The following is a 20,690-nucleotide window of genomic DNA, read 5'->3' on the forward strand; positions in this document are numbered from 1 at the left end:
CTTCTAAATTTGGGTCAAAGCAGTCGAAGTCCTTGGGAAGAAAACAAAAACAGTACCTCAACAGATTAAAAACCTCACCCAACAAAACTGTTGCTGAAAGTGTTGCTGCTGAATGGAAATAGAAGTGGAGAGAAAAAAAACATAGCATTCCCTTCTTGTCATTGGATGTACAGTCTGTCCTAAGCAGGACATTATAACAATAAAATAGGTGTGTAATGACAATGAATGACAGTTTCTCTGCACTATTTTACTTCCCTGCAGAAGCTAAGAACCAAATGACAAAGACAGCCCTTTGAATTCACACCTAGTTGTTCTCTCAGAGGGGCCTGGAAGTATCAGCTAGAAGCTGAGAGACTGCCAGACCATATCAGCAATTTATGGTCATTGATCTTTCCTTTTTCTTTGTCTTTTTTTTTTTATGGTTTTTTTTTGCCAGTGGCAGCTACCTGTGTGCTCTTCCAGGTGGGACTCTTTAGCTGGAAGACTTTAATCTATTTGTGTGACACCTGGTCTGAAAGGGCCTCAAAGGAAAGAATTCAGTTCACCATGTTTGTGAATTTTGTTCAGGAAAGTTGCTTTGGCAAATGCAAATTATTTCACCTCCCTCCTAGGCTGAGTGATCAAAATGCATCTGGATCTTTCCCTATCAGCAGCTACAAAACAAATGCACTCTCTTTTCATTTTCTCTCCCTCAACTAAAACCCAAACTCTTTGTCAAGGAATACTTTGCAAAGAGCGTTCCTGACCCTTTGACTTCTGGCACAGCTTCCATGCAAAGGTATTTTGGATTTTAGTCAGTAACTTTAAGACAAAGGAACTACAGACAAGGATGTTGATCTAAACCCAACTCTCTTTATACTTGGCACTAACACAAGCAGCTTGTTGTATAAAATAGAGCTGACAATCCACACTAGCAAGGAGGAAAACAAGCCCTGAAATCAATGGATCCCTCCCATCTCTTCTGTGTTGATGGTATGCTTTAAACGTCATTGAAAGACCACTTCCACATTTTCAGAGAATAAAGAGAAAAATCCCCAAAGGCCTTTTTCAATTGGTTGTTGTGCCTCTGGGTCCTAATCAAAGGCCAGATCTTTGGTGAGGAGGCTTAATGTTACATGGCAGCAGAACAGAGGCGCGCCCTCTGTCAAAACAAAATCTGAAGGAAATCAATTATGTCAAGAAGCTTTCCCCAAGGAATGAGAGACAGGGAGAAGAAAGTGAAAGAAATTTGTGGCACTTGCTGTTCTTAAGAAACATGCAAGTTTACTGCTTTTTAGTGGGAGGAAAACGCGATACACAGTGACAACTGCCAAGCTAACAGTCCGAGTTTTGCTCAGCAACACGGCAGGAACTGGAAAAGAGGCATGATAGAAGGAAATGCAGATTTTAAACACTTATTTTAATCTGACTTACTTGCAAGAGGACAATGATTGTGAAAATGAAAAAGAATAATCAAACATTTACAGCCTGGAATGATATATCAAAGTGGATGTGCAACAGTGGGAAAGAAAGATGTATTAAGAAAGAAAGGGGATTTGAAAAAGTGTGTGTATGGAAGCCCATATGTAGTGCAATATTTAGAACAAAAGACTGTAGGAGGCATTCTGTTTTACCTAGAAGATGAGTTTATGCAAAAAAACTCATTAATAAATAATTTAAAGTATAACACCCCTCACCCAAAAAAGAGGATTCCCCTTTCTAAAGTCTGTCTGCCACTCATGCCTTTAGAATGCAATTTCCAAACTGAGAACAACCATTGATTTCATATAACCCTGTCAATTGAGTAAAGCTGTGTTTAAATTGATAAGGACATGGTGCAGGCTAACTCATTTACTGGCCTAAACATGGACAAAACACTACTGAAATGAATGGTTTGCCCCTCTTTACATCAGCTGAGGCTTCACATCTCCATACACAATTATCAGGTCTCATGGCCCCTTTCCATTTGTCCAACAAACATTTCCAAAACCTACATTCCAGAGAAGATGATTGATATCACTATATTTTGCAGAGGCCAAGAGGGAAACTTCAGGTACTCCGGCTATCAATCCTGCCAAATCTGGCTGCTTCCAGAAGGAACAGATTTTCCTTCTTCACCCTATTTTAAGAGTCTATCCAAGTGTCTCCCAGGTGGTGTGCTGTGTCAGGGTGCAGACAGCACAGAAGGGGAGATGAAGGACATTAAACATGGGCTGGGCTTTGCAGAGAGCACTGACATCTCCCCTCCTCTCCCTAGAGTGAAAGTCTGGTACACTACCAGTCAGATGACACCATCCAAGGCCCACCATATTCCTTGGACCACAACCATTCCCATTTTATTTTGGTGGAGCACACAACGGCAGACGAGCCCGATGGAACCACCAAGCTACGCTTCACCTTGGAAAAGTACATCTCAGAGCAGCGCACGGGATATGGGGGTAAGCAGGTTCTGTGCAGGCATCCCATCTGAATGATACTGATAGCACAGCAGGCCCCTGGCCTTATCAAAGGTAACTCCACTTCTCAAATTGGACAGTTTCCTACACAGGCAAGACCAAGTCAACACATCTGTCATTATGTAAGAGGCAGGACGACGGTAACTTCTGAAGTTGAGAAAGCTGCTCTTTGAACCAAAAATCTGGACTTTTATTGCATCTCCTTAAATGTAGCTCAAAGCTGATCTTCAAAGCATAGCTCAAATTGCCCTAAAAGACAACATATGGAAAATAAATCCGGCTTCAAGTGCCTTAACCAGTGGTTCTAAGAGATTGATAGTCATTGTTGTATACTTATATCCCCTCTTGCACACAGGGTCTTGAATTGCTCCCACACTGGAACAAAAGATTTGTTCCAAAGCCCTCTGAAATATTTTAAGCCATATTTATTTCAGGATAAAATCTTATCCTGGGTAAACACTGTAGCATCTAATGTCCATCTGAATCTCTGTGACCTTTTTTTATAATAAGAACTGAGTATTGGGCAGATCTCCTACTGCTATTCATGGAAAGAACTCAGTTGTCAAGCTAATACACTTACTTTTGCTTTGTTTGTGTAATACCTGCAGTGCTAGCTCAGCTGAAACAGGAGGGAGAGCTCACTTGTTCACAGCTGTGTGCATCAGTGGAATATCCACTTGCACAGCCCATAGGGTGGTTGCACAGAGGTACCTGAGAGCACAAATGTGCCTGAAGAATCCTTACCTGGTGACTCGGATGGGGAAGGCCACAGGCAGGCTGTAAGGATAGCCTGAGGCTGCAGTGCTGAGAATTACAAAGCAGCCTCTTTCTGCTAGCAAACCAAATCTGATTGAACAAATCTCAGGGGAACATAATTCTGACAAAGAATGCTGATTCATGTGACAAGTATTTTGCTGGAACATACTGAATTCAGTGTTATCTTCTATAAACAAAACCAATGTCATTCATTTAAGCTCATTTATGAACAAGCTGAGCAAAGCCATGGGACTTTTCTGAAGTAACACACTAATAAGGTCATGTGGAATTTCCCTGTTAAAAATTAAAACACCTAGAAGTCTTTTAGGGGAAATTTTTTATGTACTGAATATTCTTTGCCATTGAGGACTTTCCAGATTAACAGCATAAAGTCAGAACCCACCTGACCCTCCTCTGGCTAAATTTTTTCTAAATCTATGGTAAATGAAGAATATTTGTAGCCTTAACCATACCCTGAGGAACCTGTAGTCACGGAGGTCACTCTTCAGAGAGCATCACATTAGAGAGGTGTGACAATGCTGTTGCCATTAACTTAAACAAATTAAGTTTCTTGCCAAGCACGTCCTGGCTACAGCTCAGTCCAACCTTATCTCTGTAGTCATCCCAAAAGAGATACAACAAATAGCAAGTAGAGATCTGTACTGAGTTCTGGGAGATCTACAAAGGGAAACATCAAAAAATTGTTTGCATTAAATGCCTTTCATCTTCCAGCTGAGAGGCATTCACCTCATGACAATCGTGTTTTGATTGAGCTCCTTCAGGCCAATCTATGGTCACCTTTGGATTACAGAGTTCAGCATTTACAGTTAAAACCATCCAAAACTATGTGGCCCCCTGTGGGAGGATGGCTCAGGACAGGGATCCTGACCTCATTTCTTCCCCTGATGCCATGACACGTTAAGTATTTCATTAGCATTTCTTTTAAAAGTATCAGACTGTGCAATTATTAATCACCACACTAGGCTTTGCTGAATGAAGCTTTAAGCTGTTTAAGCAAAGTAATAAACAGTGTATGGCTCCTCTCAGCTCGTATCGGGCTCATCTCATCCTACCCAGTCTACACGCTCGGCCTCTTCATATTCTTGAACCCTCTTTTCCTAAGGCTTTTCTCCTGGACTCCACTCTCCCTTCCAGCACGTGTTAGGTACATGCATGACACCCAGGGCCAATGGAGAGCTTTGCACCTCTAACTGTGTCTTACTGTCACTACTGGTAGATGCCTCTCTGGAAACCCACCAACCTTGTGCTCCACCCTAATGCAGCACCATTGCTCCCCAGCCTGGCAACCTTGCAGCAAATAAGTAACTTTAAAAGCCAGCAGCAGCCTGACACACAGAGGTGCCAACATCCATATTTTGCAGCTGAGGTGTGCTGAGGTGAGAACAGCCTGGACTCCTTACCAGGGATCACACAAAGTGTCCAAGGCAAAGGTGCCTTTGTCCTGAATCCTAGGCCAGGACTCTGCTGGGGCACAGTGTTATTCTCTTCTTTTGCCACATCCTTCTGGAACTGCCTGCCTTCTGCAGGTTCATGTAGACACCAAAACAGCACATAAGAGAAGTGTTTTCAAGGGGTCAGCAAAACAGCCATACTTTTGTGAAAGCTGTTACTTTTTAAAAATTAAGCCATCTATTTCACAGGAACGGGTAGCATCGAGATCCCTGTGCTTTGCTTACTGGTAAATGGAGGACCAGGCATACTTGAGGTAAGAAGATGTTTTCAACTTTAGAAAAAGAAATTACTGGTGCCAAGTAATTAATGGAAAATTTGTCTGGATGACAAACACATTTCTTGGTACTTTACATAAAATAAAAATTCACATCTATAAGACGTGTTCTGAGTTCTGTTAATATTAAATTTGCCAATATTTGTTTGGGAGAAATATTTCCTTTTGAATAGACACCAGCTGATCATTAAAACTTCCATTGCCAGCTTGTCCAGTAGGAAGAAAGAATCCGAAACCAAAACAAACCCACGGAAGCCAGCTCCTGATCTAGGGAAACAGAAATACTGTGTTATTACTTGAGAACACTCACAAAAAAAGGGATGGATCTTTCAGTGCTGTTCAGCAACAATGACACAACTGTCTGTCCCAGAGCTCAGAGGAAGCACAAGACCAGGTTTGCTGGACATGCCATTTAAAATGGGAGTGCCCTGGTTCCCCTAAGCAAAAGTACATTGTAGGATTGAAGACTCGAGTGTTGTCTGATAATAATCCCAAATCTTCTTCAGCAAAGGATCAGTTTTGATTTTTTTCCTGAGTAGTTCTACAACTTAAAGAACCTGTTAACAAGGAGATACTCTTTGATTTCTATTCTATTTTACTTTTCTTTTTTATAATACTCTCAGCCTATGATACCTTTAGAGAGACATAATTTAACTGTAATTTAAAGTTTCCAAGTGATGGGACTGTGACATGACAGCTGGTAACCCCTTTCAGAATAATGACTCCTTTCTGGGGATATTTTCTAGTTTCAGTTTCTTGTATCTTATCATAACTTTTGTCACCTGGACTAAAACACACACTCGTATTAGAAGTCTCACTGTTTAAACAAAGATTATGTCACCTCAGGAGTTTTCTTTCACGAGAAGCTAAATATTGCAGTGTTTCTTGTATCTTTGGTTTAGAAAAATCCCATGTTATGACATATAAATCCTTTTTTCAAAGTCTTACAGAACAGTGTGACTGGAAGACCAAAAGTGACAGGCTGGGGTTGCTCTAAACTGACATGTGCTGGGAATGGATAACTGGCCACACTTTTTTAGAATATCAATTTCTTAAATGAATTTCTTAAAATGGATAATACACACCAAAGACTATGAACAGTTTTAAAAAAACCCTCAATACCTAAACTAAAGAAAAAACCCCCTGCATCACAACTGAATCAATACAGTCTTGCATAACTCCAGAGAAAGAAACAGACTGGCAGCAAATAGACATTGTTGCAATTATGATGCCATGGTCTCTGCTTTCCTCTCTCAGCAACCTGCCTGACTCATTCTAATTGCACAAATAATAGAGTTAGTAGCCTTTAACTCTTGTTGTTGCTATGATTCAGTGTTTTTTTTATTTTCCTGTAGCCCAGCATTGTATTCCCCCAGGCAAATTCCTTATTTTCAGAACATATTGCCAGGTTTAGCAGACAGAAAAAAACCCCTATACAAAAAATCCTGCTAATAATTTCTGTACAGGGTTACTCTTGCACTTGACTATGCTGAAGCAGAGACTTTGGGGGGAAAAAAAAAGTCAGGGTCAAAGAAATTTTATGCATTGTTTCTCCAAATCAGGTTGCTTAGCTACTCAGCAGATGTGTCATGAAATAAAGTATAGTCAGAGGCCTATACATGGATGACCTGCTACAGAATTCGAAAAATCCTAATAGCTTAGAGGAGTCTGGACTGATTCCATAGTGAATCTGATTTAGGTACACATTTATTCCTAGTTTGCTAGAAGTCCTTCTTTTGAATAACATTTTCTTTCCACTTATGATTTCTAAAAACATCCTATTTTAAACTACAGAGAATTTGCAGCGGTTTGGAAAATTCTGCTCCCTGGCTTATCTTAGCAGGGTCTGGAGGTACAGCTGACATCTTGGCTGCATTCATGAATGACCCACAGCTCATCGTGCCAGAAGCTGTTGAAAAGCAATTTAAGGAGAAATTCCCTGCAGAGGGCTTCTCATGGAAGGACATTCTCCAGTGGACAGTGACAGTGAGCTCCTATGTCTGAGAAGTCATCGTGTTCACAAAGCTCTCTCCTAACACCCGTAGCTTTGATTGCCCCTTCAGTACAGGTTTGGCAAGAAGCTGCTCAGAAGTTTTGGGAACTCCAGTGCTTTGAGACTTGTGTCATAGAGTGCCTCTCTAGCATTAAAAATCTAGTGGTCATCTGAGCCTGCAAACTACTTTGTTTTCCCAGTAATTCAGCTGAACACGTAGGGCTCTGTCCTTCCTCACTTATTTCCTCAAGTAACAGCCAGCACCCAGGAACCCCACAGTCCTTCTGTAGGACATGAAGCATTATTTATATCCACAGCTGTGGAGCTTGTGCAGCTGTGGCAGAAGAGACCTAATTCATGATCTACAGCTGTTAAATGGAAACCTAGTTGTGGATAAGCATGAATAAATTAAATAGAATGGAGCATGTTTAGAAATCATCCTATCCATTGTCAGTTACTTGTTCTTTAAGTATTATTGTTCTTAAAACAGAAAGACAAAACTCTTTGTCTTGAGGTACACTTGCATAAGCCTTTTAGAAATAAAAAGCCACTTTGAGATTGTCCTTGTGTGAAGACTGAAGAGCGCTGGGTGCCTCCAAGATAAGCCAAGTCCTGACCTGGCCCACTACTTACTCTTTGCATTCCCTGCCATAATCCTCAGCTTTAAAAGTTCCACATACTAACTCCATTAGGAAGAACTTTGCCAAATCACTGACAAAAGGGGATGAAAGGCATCTAGAAGCAATATTGCCACATGCTCACAAAGTCTCAGACCAGCTGCACTGCAAGAAAGAAAACTCAATAAATAGAGAAGCAGAAAGGAAGACTACTGCATATATCAATATTTGAGGACTTTTACTCAGAGAAGAGTTAGAGACTATGCTTTTAAATAAACAACTCAGACAGCAAAACTTAAATGTCAAAGCAGGATGAGGTAAAATGAAACTAGTGGTGTGCTGGCTATAACGTGACTTTGAGTCAAATAAGAATGTAAGTTAAGGAAGGATCTTTTAATTAAAGCATTATTCTGGTTCTCAGGATATCCCAGTTCTGTTCCTCCTATCCTGGTAGACAACTTTGGAAAAGGCAGTAACTCCCTCCTTGCCTTAGGAGTTATTTATATATGGGAAACTAATAATATTTGCCTTCTTGCCAAACCTCAGCTTTACAATTAGAACATGAGTTTTTGGGAAATACTGTATGGGTGATTCCCACTGGGTTCTTGGGCACTAATGTATATCCAAAGCACAATGTGTAAAACCACTTTTGTTTCAACTCCAAATAGATTCAGAACATTATTTCACACCAGCATCTTCTAACTCTGCACAACTTTGAGCAAGATGGTTCAGAAGAACTAGACACAGTCATTTTAAAAGCTTTAGTAAAAGGTAAGATAAACACAATGCATGTAATGTTTGTCTTATTTGACTTCTATGCCATAAAAATATTTCCTCTTTTTCCAGTGCAAGTTCAGTTGACTGTTGGATCAGATTTCATTTCTGATGAACTGCTCTTTTGTTTGTTTATTGACAATTTAACTGTGGCAGTTACCGTAGCTCTTGTAAACTTCCTTTAAACTAGTGTTTGCTTTTTAATCTCATGCTATTGTATAGTACTATTTTAGTCACTCCTTTATTACACCACTTGCTTCTCTTAGTAACAGAGGCTATAGAAGAACTGAAATATACTGGAGCACTATATTATTCCAATTACAAACCATTAAAAAAAAAAAACAAGAAAACAAAACCAAAACCCACAAGTAGACCAAAATTGCCTTTATTTCAGAAACAATCCATTTCTCCTATATGAAATCTCCACTGTATCTTCTGAAGGAAGACATTACCTGTGCTGCCACCTATTTCAGTTTCTGTTAACTTAATGGTTTGTGTTAGCTTAAACTTAGCAAGGGAGAAAAAAAAAGACATCCTGTTCCTGATGTGCTAATGGACACAAGGCAAAAACAACAGCCAGCCCTGTCCCCTGCTTTCTGCAGGCCAGTGTCCCTCTTAACATCCAACAGCCATTTAAACTTAATGCTTTTAATAGAGGCTTCATCTAGAAAAAACTAACATTTTTGAACATTATTGTTTCTTAATTTAGGAAAACATTGCTGTGAAGGGTTCCTGGTTAAGCAACCCACAGATCTGTGATGGCTGAAGGAGAACTTGCATTGCTAATCAAAGAACCAATACAATATTAAATTAAACATAACCCTAAAGTACTGACTTTATTTGCATTTCCTATTTTTTTTCCAGCCTGTAAAAGTCAGAGTCAGGAGGCTCAGGAATATCTGGATGAACTGAAGCTGGCAGTGGCCTGGAATAGAGTCGACATTGCTAAAAGCGAAATATTCAATGGTGACGTGGAGTGGAAGGTACCAGGTTTTTTTGCCTTAGAGGACACTTGGTGTATAATCCAATGTGTACAGGACACTGGAGCATCCCAAAAGGTGGCTTCAGTTTTTAATACTACCTGCATACTCTACTAAGAGATTGGGCAGCAGTAGTTTGCTTTCTGAGGCTGCTTGTCTTTCTGGTCCCCTATAAGATAATGCCTAAAGACAGAGGAATAACTCAGTGGTCATCATCTCTTTCTTGAGCTCTTTCAGACCAACAATCTTTCTTCCCTTCTGTATAGACCTTTAGAGCAAACAAACCAAAGCTTACAAAGCACAAAAAGCAGGCAGATATTACTGTTAGAAGGTGGCATGAAGAATGGTGGGTACCAGTGCGGTGGGTACCTCACATCAAGTCCTACAGCATGCAGTTTGTGTTGGTGTTTTAACATTAATGATGGCACGGACATCTTGTCACAGGGAAATGAAGAGCATTCCACCTCTTTCTCATTGTACTCACTGTTAACTGGTGGAAGACAAAATGTGCATGTCCTTGTGTTAAATCCTACCTCTCTCATCACCCATCCATGATTACCTCCAAAAATTTCTTTTTTTGTTTTGTTTTGGTTTTTTTCCCCTTCGTCAATCTAGTCCTGTGACCTGGAGGAAGTGATGATGGATGCTCTGGTCAATGACAAACCAGAATTTGTAAAATTATTTATTGACAATGGGGCAAACATAAATGAATTCCTGACCTACAGTCGTCTGCAGAGACTCTACTGTTCCATTTCTCAGAAATGTCTCCTCTATGAACTTCTCCTGAAGAAACATGAAGAAAGCAAACTGACCTTGGCAGGGCTCACTGGTCAGCAGCAAAACGAGCAGAAGGAGGTGTGCCCCCTCTTCACTCTCAGTGAGGTCTCTAGAGTTCTCAAGGACTTTCTTCATGATGCATGCAAAGGTTTCTATCAAGAGCTCAGGCATGGAGGCAAGAAGAAATCTGTGAGTCACAACTTTGCATTGCAGTTCTGCTCCCCTCCAACTCAGAATCTGAACCATTTTAACTAGGTCTAGCCTTTGGGATAGGGCAGGGAACAGATTCAGTGAAAGATGTATGAAAGAAATACGAAGTAATAAGATTTACATTTACTAAGGAGTAATTAGACATAAAAATAGTGGTCTGCATTTCTCACACAGAACTTCAAGCAGAAAGTACTTGAAAGGCAGGATTTTCTAGGAGAAAGAAAAGCAGGCAATGGATGTTTTCAATCCCAGGTCTGAAAATGGTGATCTTTGTACATGAAACTATTCTCAGATTTATACTCTGTATGAGTAGACTGGATATTCAGTAATATGCAGTATCTGATATTTGCCCTTAGATCATTATAGTCTTGAGTGACAGAACACATAGCAAGAAATAGGAACAATTGTGTGAAGTGGCCCTGGAAAGCACACTGGCCACCATATGACAAGGACAATATGTGATGGGCGGAATGCAATGTCTATAATCCACAGTGGTACAATGGATACATCATCATTTTTGCATTTTGACAGTGTATTTAACATTAAAACTCCTAAGTACCAAAGTTCTTGCAAAAGCATTGAAAATAATTTTGGGCACAAGCTTTCAAAACAAAGACGTATAAAGAAATTTCATTAAGGTTTAGTTTAAGACAAACTAAACAATTAAGCCTTTTGGTATTTGCCAAGTTCTAATTTCACCTTAAAACTGTTAAAACTGTAAGCTAATTCAAAAAATGTTATTCAAGACATTAAATAACTTTTGCTTTGATAAAGTCTAGCTAAATTAATTAGTAGTATGAAAAGTTAAGTTTGAATCTACTCAGGATTTCTTCGTTCACAAGGACAGACAGCTTGAGACTATATCTCTGAAATCGCTAAGCAGACTCCAGACTTACAAATTTGCCAGAAATAAAAAGTTGCCCCCAAAATCTCACTTCACTTTACTGGCATTTGGCAGCAAGTCAGCTAAAGACTGGTGCTGTAGATAAGGCCCAATTCAGACATCAGATCCTGCTGCCTACCAGCTTTTTCCATTTTAAAGCTTCTTCCCATGGCTGCTTCCCAACAGAGGCTGAATCCCATTATCATTGGCAACAGAAAGAGCATCACAGTACTGGGATACCACTGTCACTGCTGCCAAACTGTGTGTCATTTTTCAAGTTAGGAACTAGTGGTTACAAAGACAGATGAGATTTTTAGGATATCTTTGTCTCCTGCAAGGCTTTCAGGGCAATTTAGTTGATTCAATAGCTCACCACAATCTGAAGAAACACCCCCAACATCCCCCAAAAGTGCCATTAAAATAAATTTGAACAGAATCCCATAATTTCAATTATAAAAGATATATTCTCATAGAAACCTGTTTAATTAAAAATAAATCCGCTCTGGCTGCTTCTAACCAACACAATAGATACAAAGGCACTTTTTAAATATACTTAAAACTCAGAATTTGACCTAAGTGGCTACACTTCCTCTGGACAATTTTTTTATCAAGTGTTAAAGGAATAAGCAGTGTTCTACTTGAACTGCTCCCTGCATGAGGGAAAGGTTTCTCAAAAGAAAGACTAAAAAGGGGTATTGATGTACTCTATTCTTGTCGTGTACAGGGCCTTGGCGAGATTTATTTCTGATGAAATAAAATGCCCTTTGTTCCCTTTTCTCTGAAGCCGTGTCCTCTGTGGCAGTCAAGCAGAGTCTGATATAATTGAAGGCAAGCTCAGATTAGTTAATCACAGGTTTGTCTTGTCTGATATTACACACCAGTGGTGAAACCCCAGCCTTAATAAAGTCAGTGAAAACTTCAGCATTGGCTTCAACGGAGTCACTGTTTCATCCAGAATGTTCTCACACATATTGGGTTATATCGGGGACACAAGGATCCTTTAACTCAGTACAGAATGAGCCAATTACCTTTTAGTCTTACAGAAAAGTCAAAGAAATATGAAGTAGCAGGCGAGGCTGAGAGCATCTTAGATCACGTCATTTGCATGGAACGAGACTGCAAATCAGGTTTTAAACTCTACAAACGATATTTCAGGATAAAACGAACACCAAGCGATTACCTGGGCCCTTGGACATGAACCAGAAAAGCGAAAATCCTTGGAGGGATTTGTTTGTATGGGCAGTACTTCAAAACCGGCACAAGATGGCAAACTATTTCTGGGCTATGGTAAGCTCTGAGCTGCAGCTGCTTCAGGTGAAGTATTGGCATATTTCAAGTTTACGAGATGTTTTTCTTGCTCAGCCTTGCAGCTCAGATGACAGATAGGTTTGTTTCCAAAACACAAGAGGTGGCATTTATAGGGCCTTTCATCTCTGCGTGGCTCCTGCCCGCGGGGGCCAGGGGGAGAGCAGGAGCAGGTGTAAATCAGCCCGGGCTGAAGCTCCGCTCCCTGCCCTCCCCTCGCCGCTCCCGATGACTCACAGCTCCCAGGCGCAGCGTTTGTGCCTCCTACAATCGCCAATTGTTTGGCTCCGAGCGTGACGGGAGGCAAGAGGGAGCAATGAAGCATCTTTAGCTTACGTGCTCGACGCGTAGCGAGCAGCACTGCGCTCTCCGGGGCTGAGCTTCGAGCTGGCATAATCGGCTCCTGTTTCACAACCCAGCCCTGTCCTCTGCATCTGGGAGCCTCCCTGCCCCCACAGAGACAGCCAGCTCTCAGGCTCCATCCCTGACCGCCCAGAGGAGTGCATCTGGCCCGGGGGGAGCCCCGGCGAGGGACGAGCCGCGGCACGGCTCCCCAGGCTGTGAGTGTGGGGTGTGTGAGTGCGGACACATCAGCATCTTGCAGGGCCCTGTGTTTGAGCAGCCCCGTGACCGCAAGGCACGTCCCTGCTCTGTGCCATTGTTGTGCCTCTGCCAGCTGTGCTCCCTCCTTTCTCCTACATCTCTGTGCAGGGGCGCAGCACAGCCATGCCGGAGGTATCTCGACACGGTGAGACTGTGTTGCTCTATTCCCACAGCACATTATTCTCCTTCCAGTCTTTGACCGCAAATCAGGCCCCTCTAAGAGACTGGACCCAGAAGTCTCCAGCCTTACAAGGCACAAGATCTACCGCTAAAGAATCATAGAATAGTTTGGGTTGGAGGTGACCTTAAAGATCATCCAGCTCTAATCCCCCTGCGATGGGCAGGTACACCCCCCACTAGACAGGTTTGCTCAGTGCCCCACCCAGCCTGGCCTCGAACACTCCCAGGGATGGGGCATCCACAATATGTGGTTTTAATTCTCAAATATCATCAAAGCTATCCTTTAGATCAGCATTTTGGAGTTTCAAAGCTGTATTCGAGGGAGGATTTTTCTTAAAAGGGAAGACGAGCATTAACTTTTTGTTGTTGCTGTTAGATGTGTTGCATAGTGGAGTCTTCCCCCGTTCAGAAATGCCCTCCAGTGGAGGGTGACAGCAGCACCCCTTTCAATTCTACAGGGTCAGGAGGGTGTAGCTTCAGCTCTGGCAGCCTGCAAGATCCTTAAAGAGATGTCCCGCCTGGAGACGAAAGCAGCCTGTATCGTGAAAGAGGCCAAGTATGAGCAGCTCGCTGTTGGTAAGTAATGGCACTTTTTGAATGGCATTGAAAATTTAAGAAGGAACTGCCATTGGAAGGCAAGCAAGTGAAAAAAATACTGTTTCAGTTGTAAAAGGTCAGCTGTCATGAATAATTTAACAGCCTTGCAGCACAGGCAGTCCCAAACATTCAGATACAGCAGAAAGATTTAAAACCCACTCGTTTTGGAAAAATCAGTGTTCCAAGACTGGCCCCCTGGGATGCATGGAAACTTTCCTGCTGCTTGTTGGTATTTTAATTGTCTGATCTTAGTACAAGGTGTGTTAGAGTGATGTGGAAGATGGAATAACCAAAACACTTCCAGGCTCACAGCAGCCTGCTTTCCCTGCAATATCAAGCTTGCTCTGTAAGGGCCACTAGAGCAACAAGTTTTAAGTTTTGTCATTGCTGCTAAAAATAATTTGAGATTACCTCACCCAGAAGAGGGCCAAGTGCACAGCAAACTGCAGCGAGGCTCAGGCTGGTTTCGAAGCAGACAAGCCGCCCCTCCCTACAGCAGTCAGATCCCGGCATCCGCAATGCCGGAATGCCGAACCTCTCCCCTTTGCTTGGTTTAGAAACAGATGTCTGCACACAAGCTTTTCTGCTGATCTGACTTCAGTTCAATCCATACCTTCACTGATGTGAGGAGAGGGCTTTAAAATGCGCCCCACATGGAAACAAACGCAGAGGCTCCTCTCCCTTTGGAGATAGTTCATCAAGCAGCTGAAGGCTCATGCGGGTGTTGCTACATTATTTACACACTGATCACATTTTCCCTTCTTCTCACAGGGCCATTACTATTTACAAAAATTAAAACTCAGGTTCTCATATATTCACAGGGCTCAAGTAATTCAGTCAGTGGAATTATGGGACCTAATCCAATACACAGAAGTTCCGCTTATTGGCTTTGAGAAATATTAGATCAGATCCTCAGTTTTAATTCCTGGCCTGGATTATGTAAAGCAAACTTTCTTTAAGAATGATAAATACCACATCAACTAGAAAAGATGTCTGTATATCATTTTAAGTGCACTTGATGCTTTCACCCAGCTGCACAGGGTAACAAGGTGTAGGCTGGCTTTGGAAAGGTACTGAGATAATCAAGTGAATCAGTAGAATGGAACAGACACAAGAAGTCAGATCTTGTCTAATGAGAATATCTTGATTTTTTTTTTTTTTTTTTTGGACTGTTTAAATTTATCCTAGTTTCTAAGCTCCAGGATGAGTTTCTCTGGAAACAACTACGCCATAACACTCCACCAAGCCTAATGTTATTTTATGTCCAGTAGCTCTGTCTTAAAATGAAGGATTTGTTGTCTACAAGACAAAGCTGAGCTGCTCATCTTCTTTAGTCTGTTCAGGAGAGCGAGGACAGCATGACAACTCATCCTTCAAAGTACAAGAGGATCACCCAAGAGATACATTTTTTGTCTGTGTTTCCTTCTTATGGCAGAATTGTTTAGTGAATGCTACCACAACAGTGAGGAGAGAGCATTTGCTCTGTTGGTGAGGAAAAATCAGCACTGGAGCAAAACCACATGCCTTCAGCTGGCCACAGAAGCAGATGCAAAGTCTTTCTTTGCACATGATGGTGTCCAGGTAAGTTTTACATGTCCCCAGGGCCTTAAGTTGGACACAGGAGAGGATAGCACAAGAACTGAACAACCCCATGAAATGTATTCCCCTAAGAGCCATTCTTCAGAGAAAGGACTCTTCTCTCCCCCTAGCAACAGACAAAGAGGACATTATACCATGTCCTTGCCAAAGCAGCCCAGTTCCCCCTTTCCCCACCCTCTCATCCAGCTGGCACACAGACCAGTGTGCTGAGGAGAAGGTTTAGCCTTAATCCATCGTGTGCTTTTTGCTTTTTATTCCTTCCTTGCTCAAAGAGAAGCATCAGAAAAGCACTGTAAATCTGCCTGGGGCTAAATGAAGCTGCTCCAAGATGTGGGACAACTCCTTGTTCAGATTCAAGAGAGAGCTCACTGATAAAAGTTAAATGAAATTACTATTCAGCTTTGCTCTCACAACCTGAGTTCTCTCCACATACACAAAGCTAAATTAAGAGTGATGCTACTTTTATCTCCCAGTGCCTGACTTGGGCTTCCTTAGTACTATAGATGTTGTTTAATTCCATTTGGCTTGCTGTTCTTTCCACTGGTCTCTGCATAACTCCTTGCATACTCAACATCTGCAGAAGGACACACAGAGAACCTGTTTGCTCTGAAGGTGTGAGGTTTCCAGAGCTTTCACTGTCTTAGGAGTCACTGAACATAGGTGCACTTCATCTGCAAGTATGTTTTTGTGATATCAAAGCCATCTCTTCTCTTCTTGACTTGCAGGCCTTCCTGACAAAAATCTGGTGGGGAGACATGTCTACAAGCACACAGATCCTCAAGTTAATCTGTGGATTCTGGTGTCCTTTCCTAATCTACACTAATTTAATATCATTCAGGTATGAACATAGCTAATTGGGGCAAGCGATAAGTAAGAGATGGAAAATAGGCCATAAAAAATATTCAGACTCAAAATTTCTCCCTGAAGCGATTAAAACAGTAACATCACCTAATATCACCTAACCAAATCAGTTTTCTATGGGGCTGAGGGATTTGTGTGTCCTGTGCTAGTGCCTGTTGCCACACTTAAAAGATCAACGCCACGATTTCAGAGAGATCATTCTATTTTGCACAATCCCCAGAAAAGCCTATTGGAATTCTGTCAGCTCCAGATTCTACACAGCAATGTGTAGAATTTCTTCAGCTGTAGCACCATTTGTTTCTAGATTTGGAGATGCCAGGCTCAAACTTCAGTATCCTGTCCAAGGAAAACAGCCATCACGAAGCAGTGTTATCAGCCACAAGCCTTGATAACCATAAGTCAAGCTTAAAAACATAGGACTGACATTAAATGATCAGTCAATCAGAATCAGTTATGATTTTCAAATTCAGTGCCTTACAACCTTAGGTTTTCCTGAAAAAAACCCCATGCACAATAAACCCCAACAAAACGGAACAAAAAACCCCACACCACAAAAACCAACGAAATAAAAAAATAAAATAAACAGAAAAGAAGAAAAAAGAGCAGCCAAGCTGCTCAGACGGTCATAAAAACTGAAGATCTGAAACTTTAGGAAAACCTCATAACATCCATAGAATCATATACAAATCATCAGAACTGGCAATATGAAATGACATATTATGAAATACATGTTTCTTAACTCTTAAACTACATAAAAAGCAAGAGGAAGACTTGTTTGGCAATGCTGACTTAATATTTTCCTTCTGCCAGTATCACCAAAGATGACTTTCTGGCTGCCAGATTCACAAATTCATTCAATGTGACATTTCGGCAAAGTTTTCATGGAAAGGTTTAAATTATTATACATAAAGTAATCCTTTCCAAATTTCCATTTTTTTGCCTCCTTTCCCTGGAAATGCAAGAACTGACACGTCCCCTACTCCTACTGGCATTTCCCCTCTTAATTGCTGCTAAGAGTAACTAGGAATAGAGCATTGGGCTCAGTTTTCTAAGACTGAGTGAGGGATTTATTTCTGTTCAAATCATAAGCAGTTTGAGGAAACTGAGCATCCTGCTCCATTTTTGTGAAGCATGCCAATTATCACTTCTCTGAATTTTGTGGGTGACTTCAGGCTCCTCCTTTAAAATAAACAGAAGTTGTAAAGACAAAACCCAACAATTTTGCATTTTTTGGTAGCTCCCCAGCAGAGCAGGTCCAAGATAAATACATCCTAGCAGTTCTGTATCAATGCCAATTTAGGAGTGAAAAATGGCTAAGCATCATCTTTGAACTAATGCATTTATTTCCTTACAGTGAGGAAACACAATCAGAGAATGAGCCAGAGCCATTTAGAGAGCTGGACAGTTTGGATTCAGAGAGGACTCTGTTTTTATCCAAGGAAGAAGATGGGTAAGTTTAAAACCATCAGTTAATGTCACTTTTATGACAACAGTCAAAGAACAGGACACTTCTTGTGGATTAGTGACCATTTAATGATCTAAGGAGCAGCTGAAGGGCAAGAAAGTCATTACTCCTCAGGAAGTGCTGCGCCCTCTGATTACTGCTGTTGTTGCTCTCTTAAAGGAATATAGAAAATAAGCAGGGATACAGCATTGCTTTAAGGAGACACCACTTAAATTTTTCTGAGCAGGTAATTTCTACAGACCAAGGAATTTACTTAGGAATCAAATAGGAGTTCCTGACATTCCCATCAGCTCATGATGACCGATGAACACTGGATTTTAGGAAGTTACCAGATTACTGAGCTGAGCAGAAAGAAGGTTCTCAGAAAAACCTTACATCACTGCATACTTTCCTACAATGGTGCACTTGCACCCATCAGTACCAGGGAGTTTTATGTTAAGTCAGCTTCTCATGCTCCTAATTTATACTTTAACAGATGAGCCCTCATCTGTTAAAACCTTATGAGTTAGAGGGAGCACCACACAAATGGATAATGGAGCAGAAAGGTTTTGTCAGTTACTTGTGGTCAATCATAGATCTGCGATTCAGAACAGAATCCCCCCCTACACCTCTACCACACACTCATCACCAAAACCTGGGAGACCACAAGGGCTTAAGTCAGGATAAGTAGACTTTTGATTGGCACAAAGTCCTCTTAGTGGCTAAATTGTGCTAAATAGCCACTTAGCTTTTCCACGATTTAAAGAGAACTTCAGAATATGTGACCAGTGGTAGAGAGGAAGCATCATCTGCAGTATGAAGTCCTGGACCAAGTCAGAGTTATTAGGTTCTATTTTTACCTCTGGCATTTAACTGCTGGTATATTGGAGAAAATCATTAGTTCTTCTCTCTCCCCCCCTAACCTATAAAATAGGTGTAAAAGCATCTGCCTCTTGGGAGCTATTTGTAAGCAATATCATAAAGCACTTCCTGAGTGCAGCATGGTTTGGTCATTACATTGTGTGTTCCAATTGCTATTATCCTAGCAATTTATTTTAACAAAGAGGCTCTCTCCCTCCCAGATCTATTTCAGCATCTTACAGTAAAGCTACAATTATCTGTTTATGATATTAGCCTGTTACCATGGGAATGTATCTCATGATGTCATAAATTGAGAGGTAGTACAGAATCAGGCATATAGAAAAGATTGGCCGTGAAGAGAACTTTTTCCTTGTAACAAATGTATTTAATAATTAGCAAGATCGTCAGAGGAAATTAAAAACTAGTAAAGAGTCATTGTTTATTTTCTGTGAGGTGAAATTGAAAACATACCCTAGTGTGCACATCCTTTGTCAGAGATCACACTTCTCAGAGTCAGAATCACAAAATTAAAGATCCAATAACATCCGTAGCTCACACAGGAGAGCATTTTATGTGGAAACAAATCCTCACACAAAGATCAAATTGCTATCAAACTTGCATTTTATGCACAGGATAATTTCCATTGCCAATAGATACCACTTCATGTTCCAAAACACAGCAAAACAGCTGTAGATGTACAGGTCAAATTTCCCTTCAGTTACCAAAATACTTGTATCATTCCACGACACTCAAAGACTACAGCAGTACATAATTTATGAGGTCAACTCTTCTTGCTAAAAGGCTTCTATATTGCCTTTTTTTTTTTTTTTTCTGCAACTTGCTCTAATTTAATCACAAAGGGCAAGATGCCAGTTCTGCAAAGGAGTAAGGTATTCTTCAGTAGGTCTATCAGATTCCAGCAAGGATAATCAAGAATTACAGGCTTAGTAGGATCCAGCACTTAGAGACTGGGTCAGAAGTTTAAAGTCACAGCAACAACAAGAACTTCCACAGACAAACACTTCAAGAAAATTTTAGAGCCAAAATAATTAAGAGCTGACTCACAAAAATTCATTGGCCATTTTCTTTTCTTTGTTATTATTTAGGTTTATAAAGAGCAATTACCCTTCCCCCTCCCCTTTCCTTGTGCATTTGCACTCCATGCGGGAACCCAACGAAATTACAAATAAAATTAATACAACTTAACTGAAATAACAAAAATGTGCACATAATTTTGATGTGACTTTGTTTTTCAAAACCTTTTTTTTTTTTTTGATTTTAAATATTTCTGCTATGGTAATGTGATTGCTCTGACTTCTACAGCCTTCCCCCTTGGCCAGCCCCAGCATCTGCCTGTTACAATCTTACAAGAAGCTTTATATAGAATAATACTGAGCCTATTCCCATGAACTAATTTTAGGAGATTGTCACCAAGTATGTATTCTTTTTGGTTTGCAGAGGAAATGACACATTGGAAAAACAGAACCCTTCTGCAAACACAGCATGGGCGACATTCATGTTTACCCGGTGGAGAAAATTCTGGAGTGCCCCTGTAACTGTATTTATGGGGAATGTTATAATGTACTTTGCTTTTCTCTTTCTATTTACTTATGTCCTTTTACTGGACTTCAAACCACCTCCACCTCAGGGTCCATCTGTTAAAGAAATTGTACTCTACTTCTGGGTGTTTACCCTTGTCTTGGAAGAAATCCGACAGGTGAGTAACCTGCATCACCTTAAAAACAACACAGTAAAACCTGCAGCAATATTTTCAACAGATTTACAATCTGTATAACTGGACCAGCTTGGAGATTTCAAGTGTCAGGTGCACAGGTAAACAACACAGAACTTACCTTATCCAAAACATCTCACCTCTCTCTCCCAGAGCAAGCTCTTCCTCCACCGTATAAACCTACAACTTCTGTTTTCCCATCCTACTCCAGCCTTAGCCAAGTAAGTGGGCTGCTAGCATTCAGATATTCTTCGCTTTGTAAAGTCCTGCTCTGATTTCACTCCCCAGAACTAGATCCTCCCACCACAAATAATGTAAGTTGGAAGTTATATTCTA

The 20,690-nt window shown here is 40.9% G+C and overlaps 1 protein-coding gene across 1 annotated transcript in view; it reads left to right on the forward strand.

Annotated features, from left to right (window-relative positions):
• The window catches only part of TRPM5 (transient receptor potential cation channel subfamily M member 5), a 48,393-nt gene that overhangs the window by 14,595 nt on the left and 13,108 nt on the right, over positions 1–20,690 (forward strand). Inside the window, exons 5-16 of the mRNA XM_069016944.1 lie at positions 2,237–2,417; positions 4,853–4,917; positions 6,733–6,924; positions 8,217–8,319; positions 9,187–9,305; positions 9,918–10,268; positions 12,328–12,459; positions 13,719–13,836; positions 15,293–15,438; positions 16,182–16,294; positions 17,672–17,767; positions 20,081–20,339. Of these exons, the coding sequence (XP_068873045.1) occupies positions 2,237–2,417; positions 4,853–4,917; positions 6,733–6,924; positions 8,217–8,319; positions 9,187–9,305; positions 9,918–10,268; positions 12,328–12,459; positions 13,719–13,836; positions 15,293–15,438; positions 16,182–16,294; positions 17,672–17,767; positions 20,081–20,339 (1,875 nt within the window). The remainder of the gene's footprint in view (positions 1–2,236; positions 2,418–4,852; positions 4,918–6,732; positions 6,925–8,216; positions 8,320–9,186; positions 9,306–9,917; positions 10,269–12,327; positions 12,460–13,718; positions 13,837–15,292; positions 15,439–16,181; positions 16,295–17,671; positions 17,768–20,080; positions 20,340–20,690) is intronic.

This window comes from Aphelocoma coerulescens, chromosome 5 (assembly GCF_041296385.1).
Source record: "Aphelocoma coerulescens isolate FSJ_1873_10779 chromosome 5, UR_Acoe_1.0, whole genome shotgun sequence".
NCBI lineage: Eukaryota > Metazoa > Chordata > Aves > Passeriformes > Corvidae > Aphelocoma > Aphelocoma coerulescens.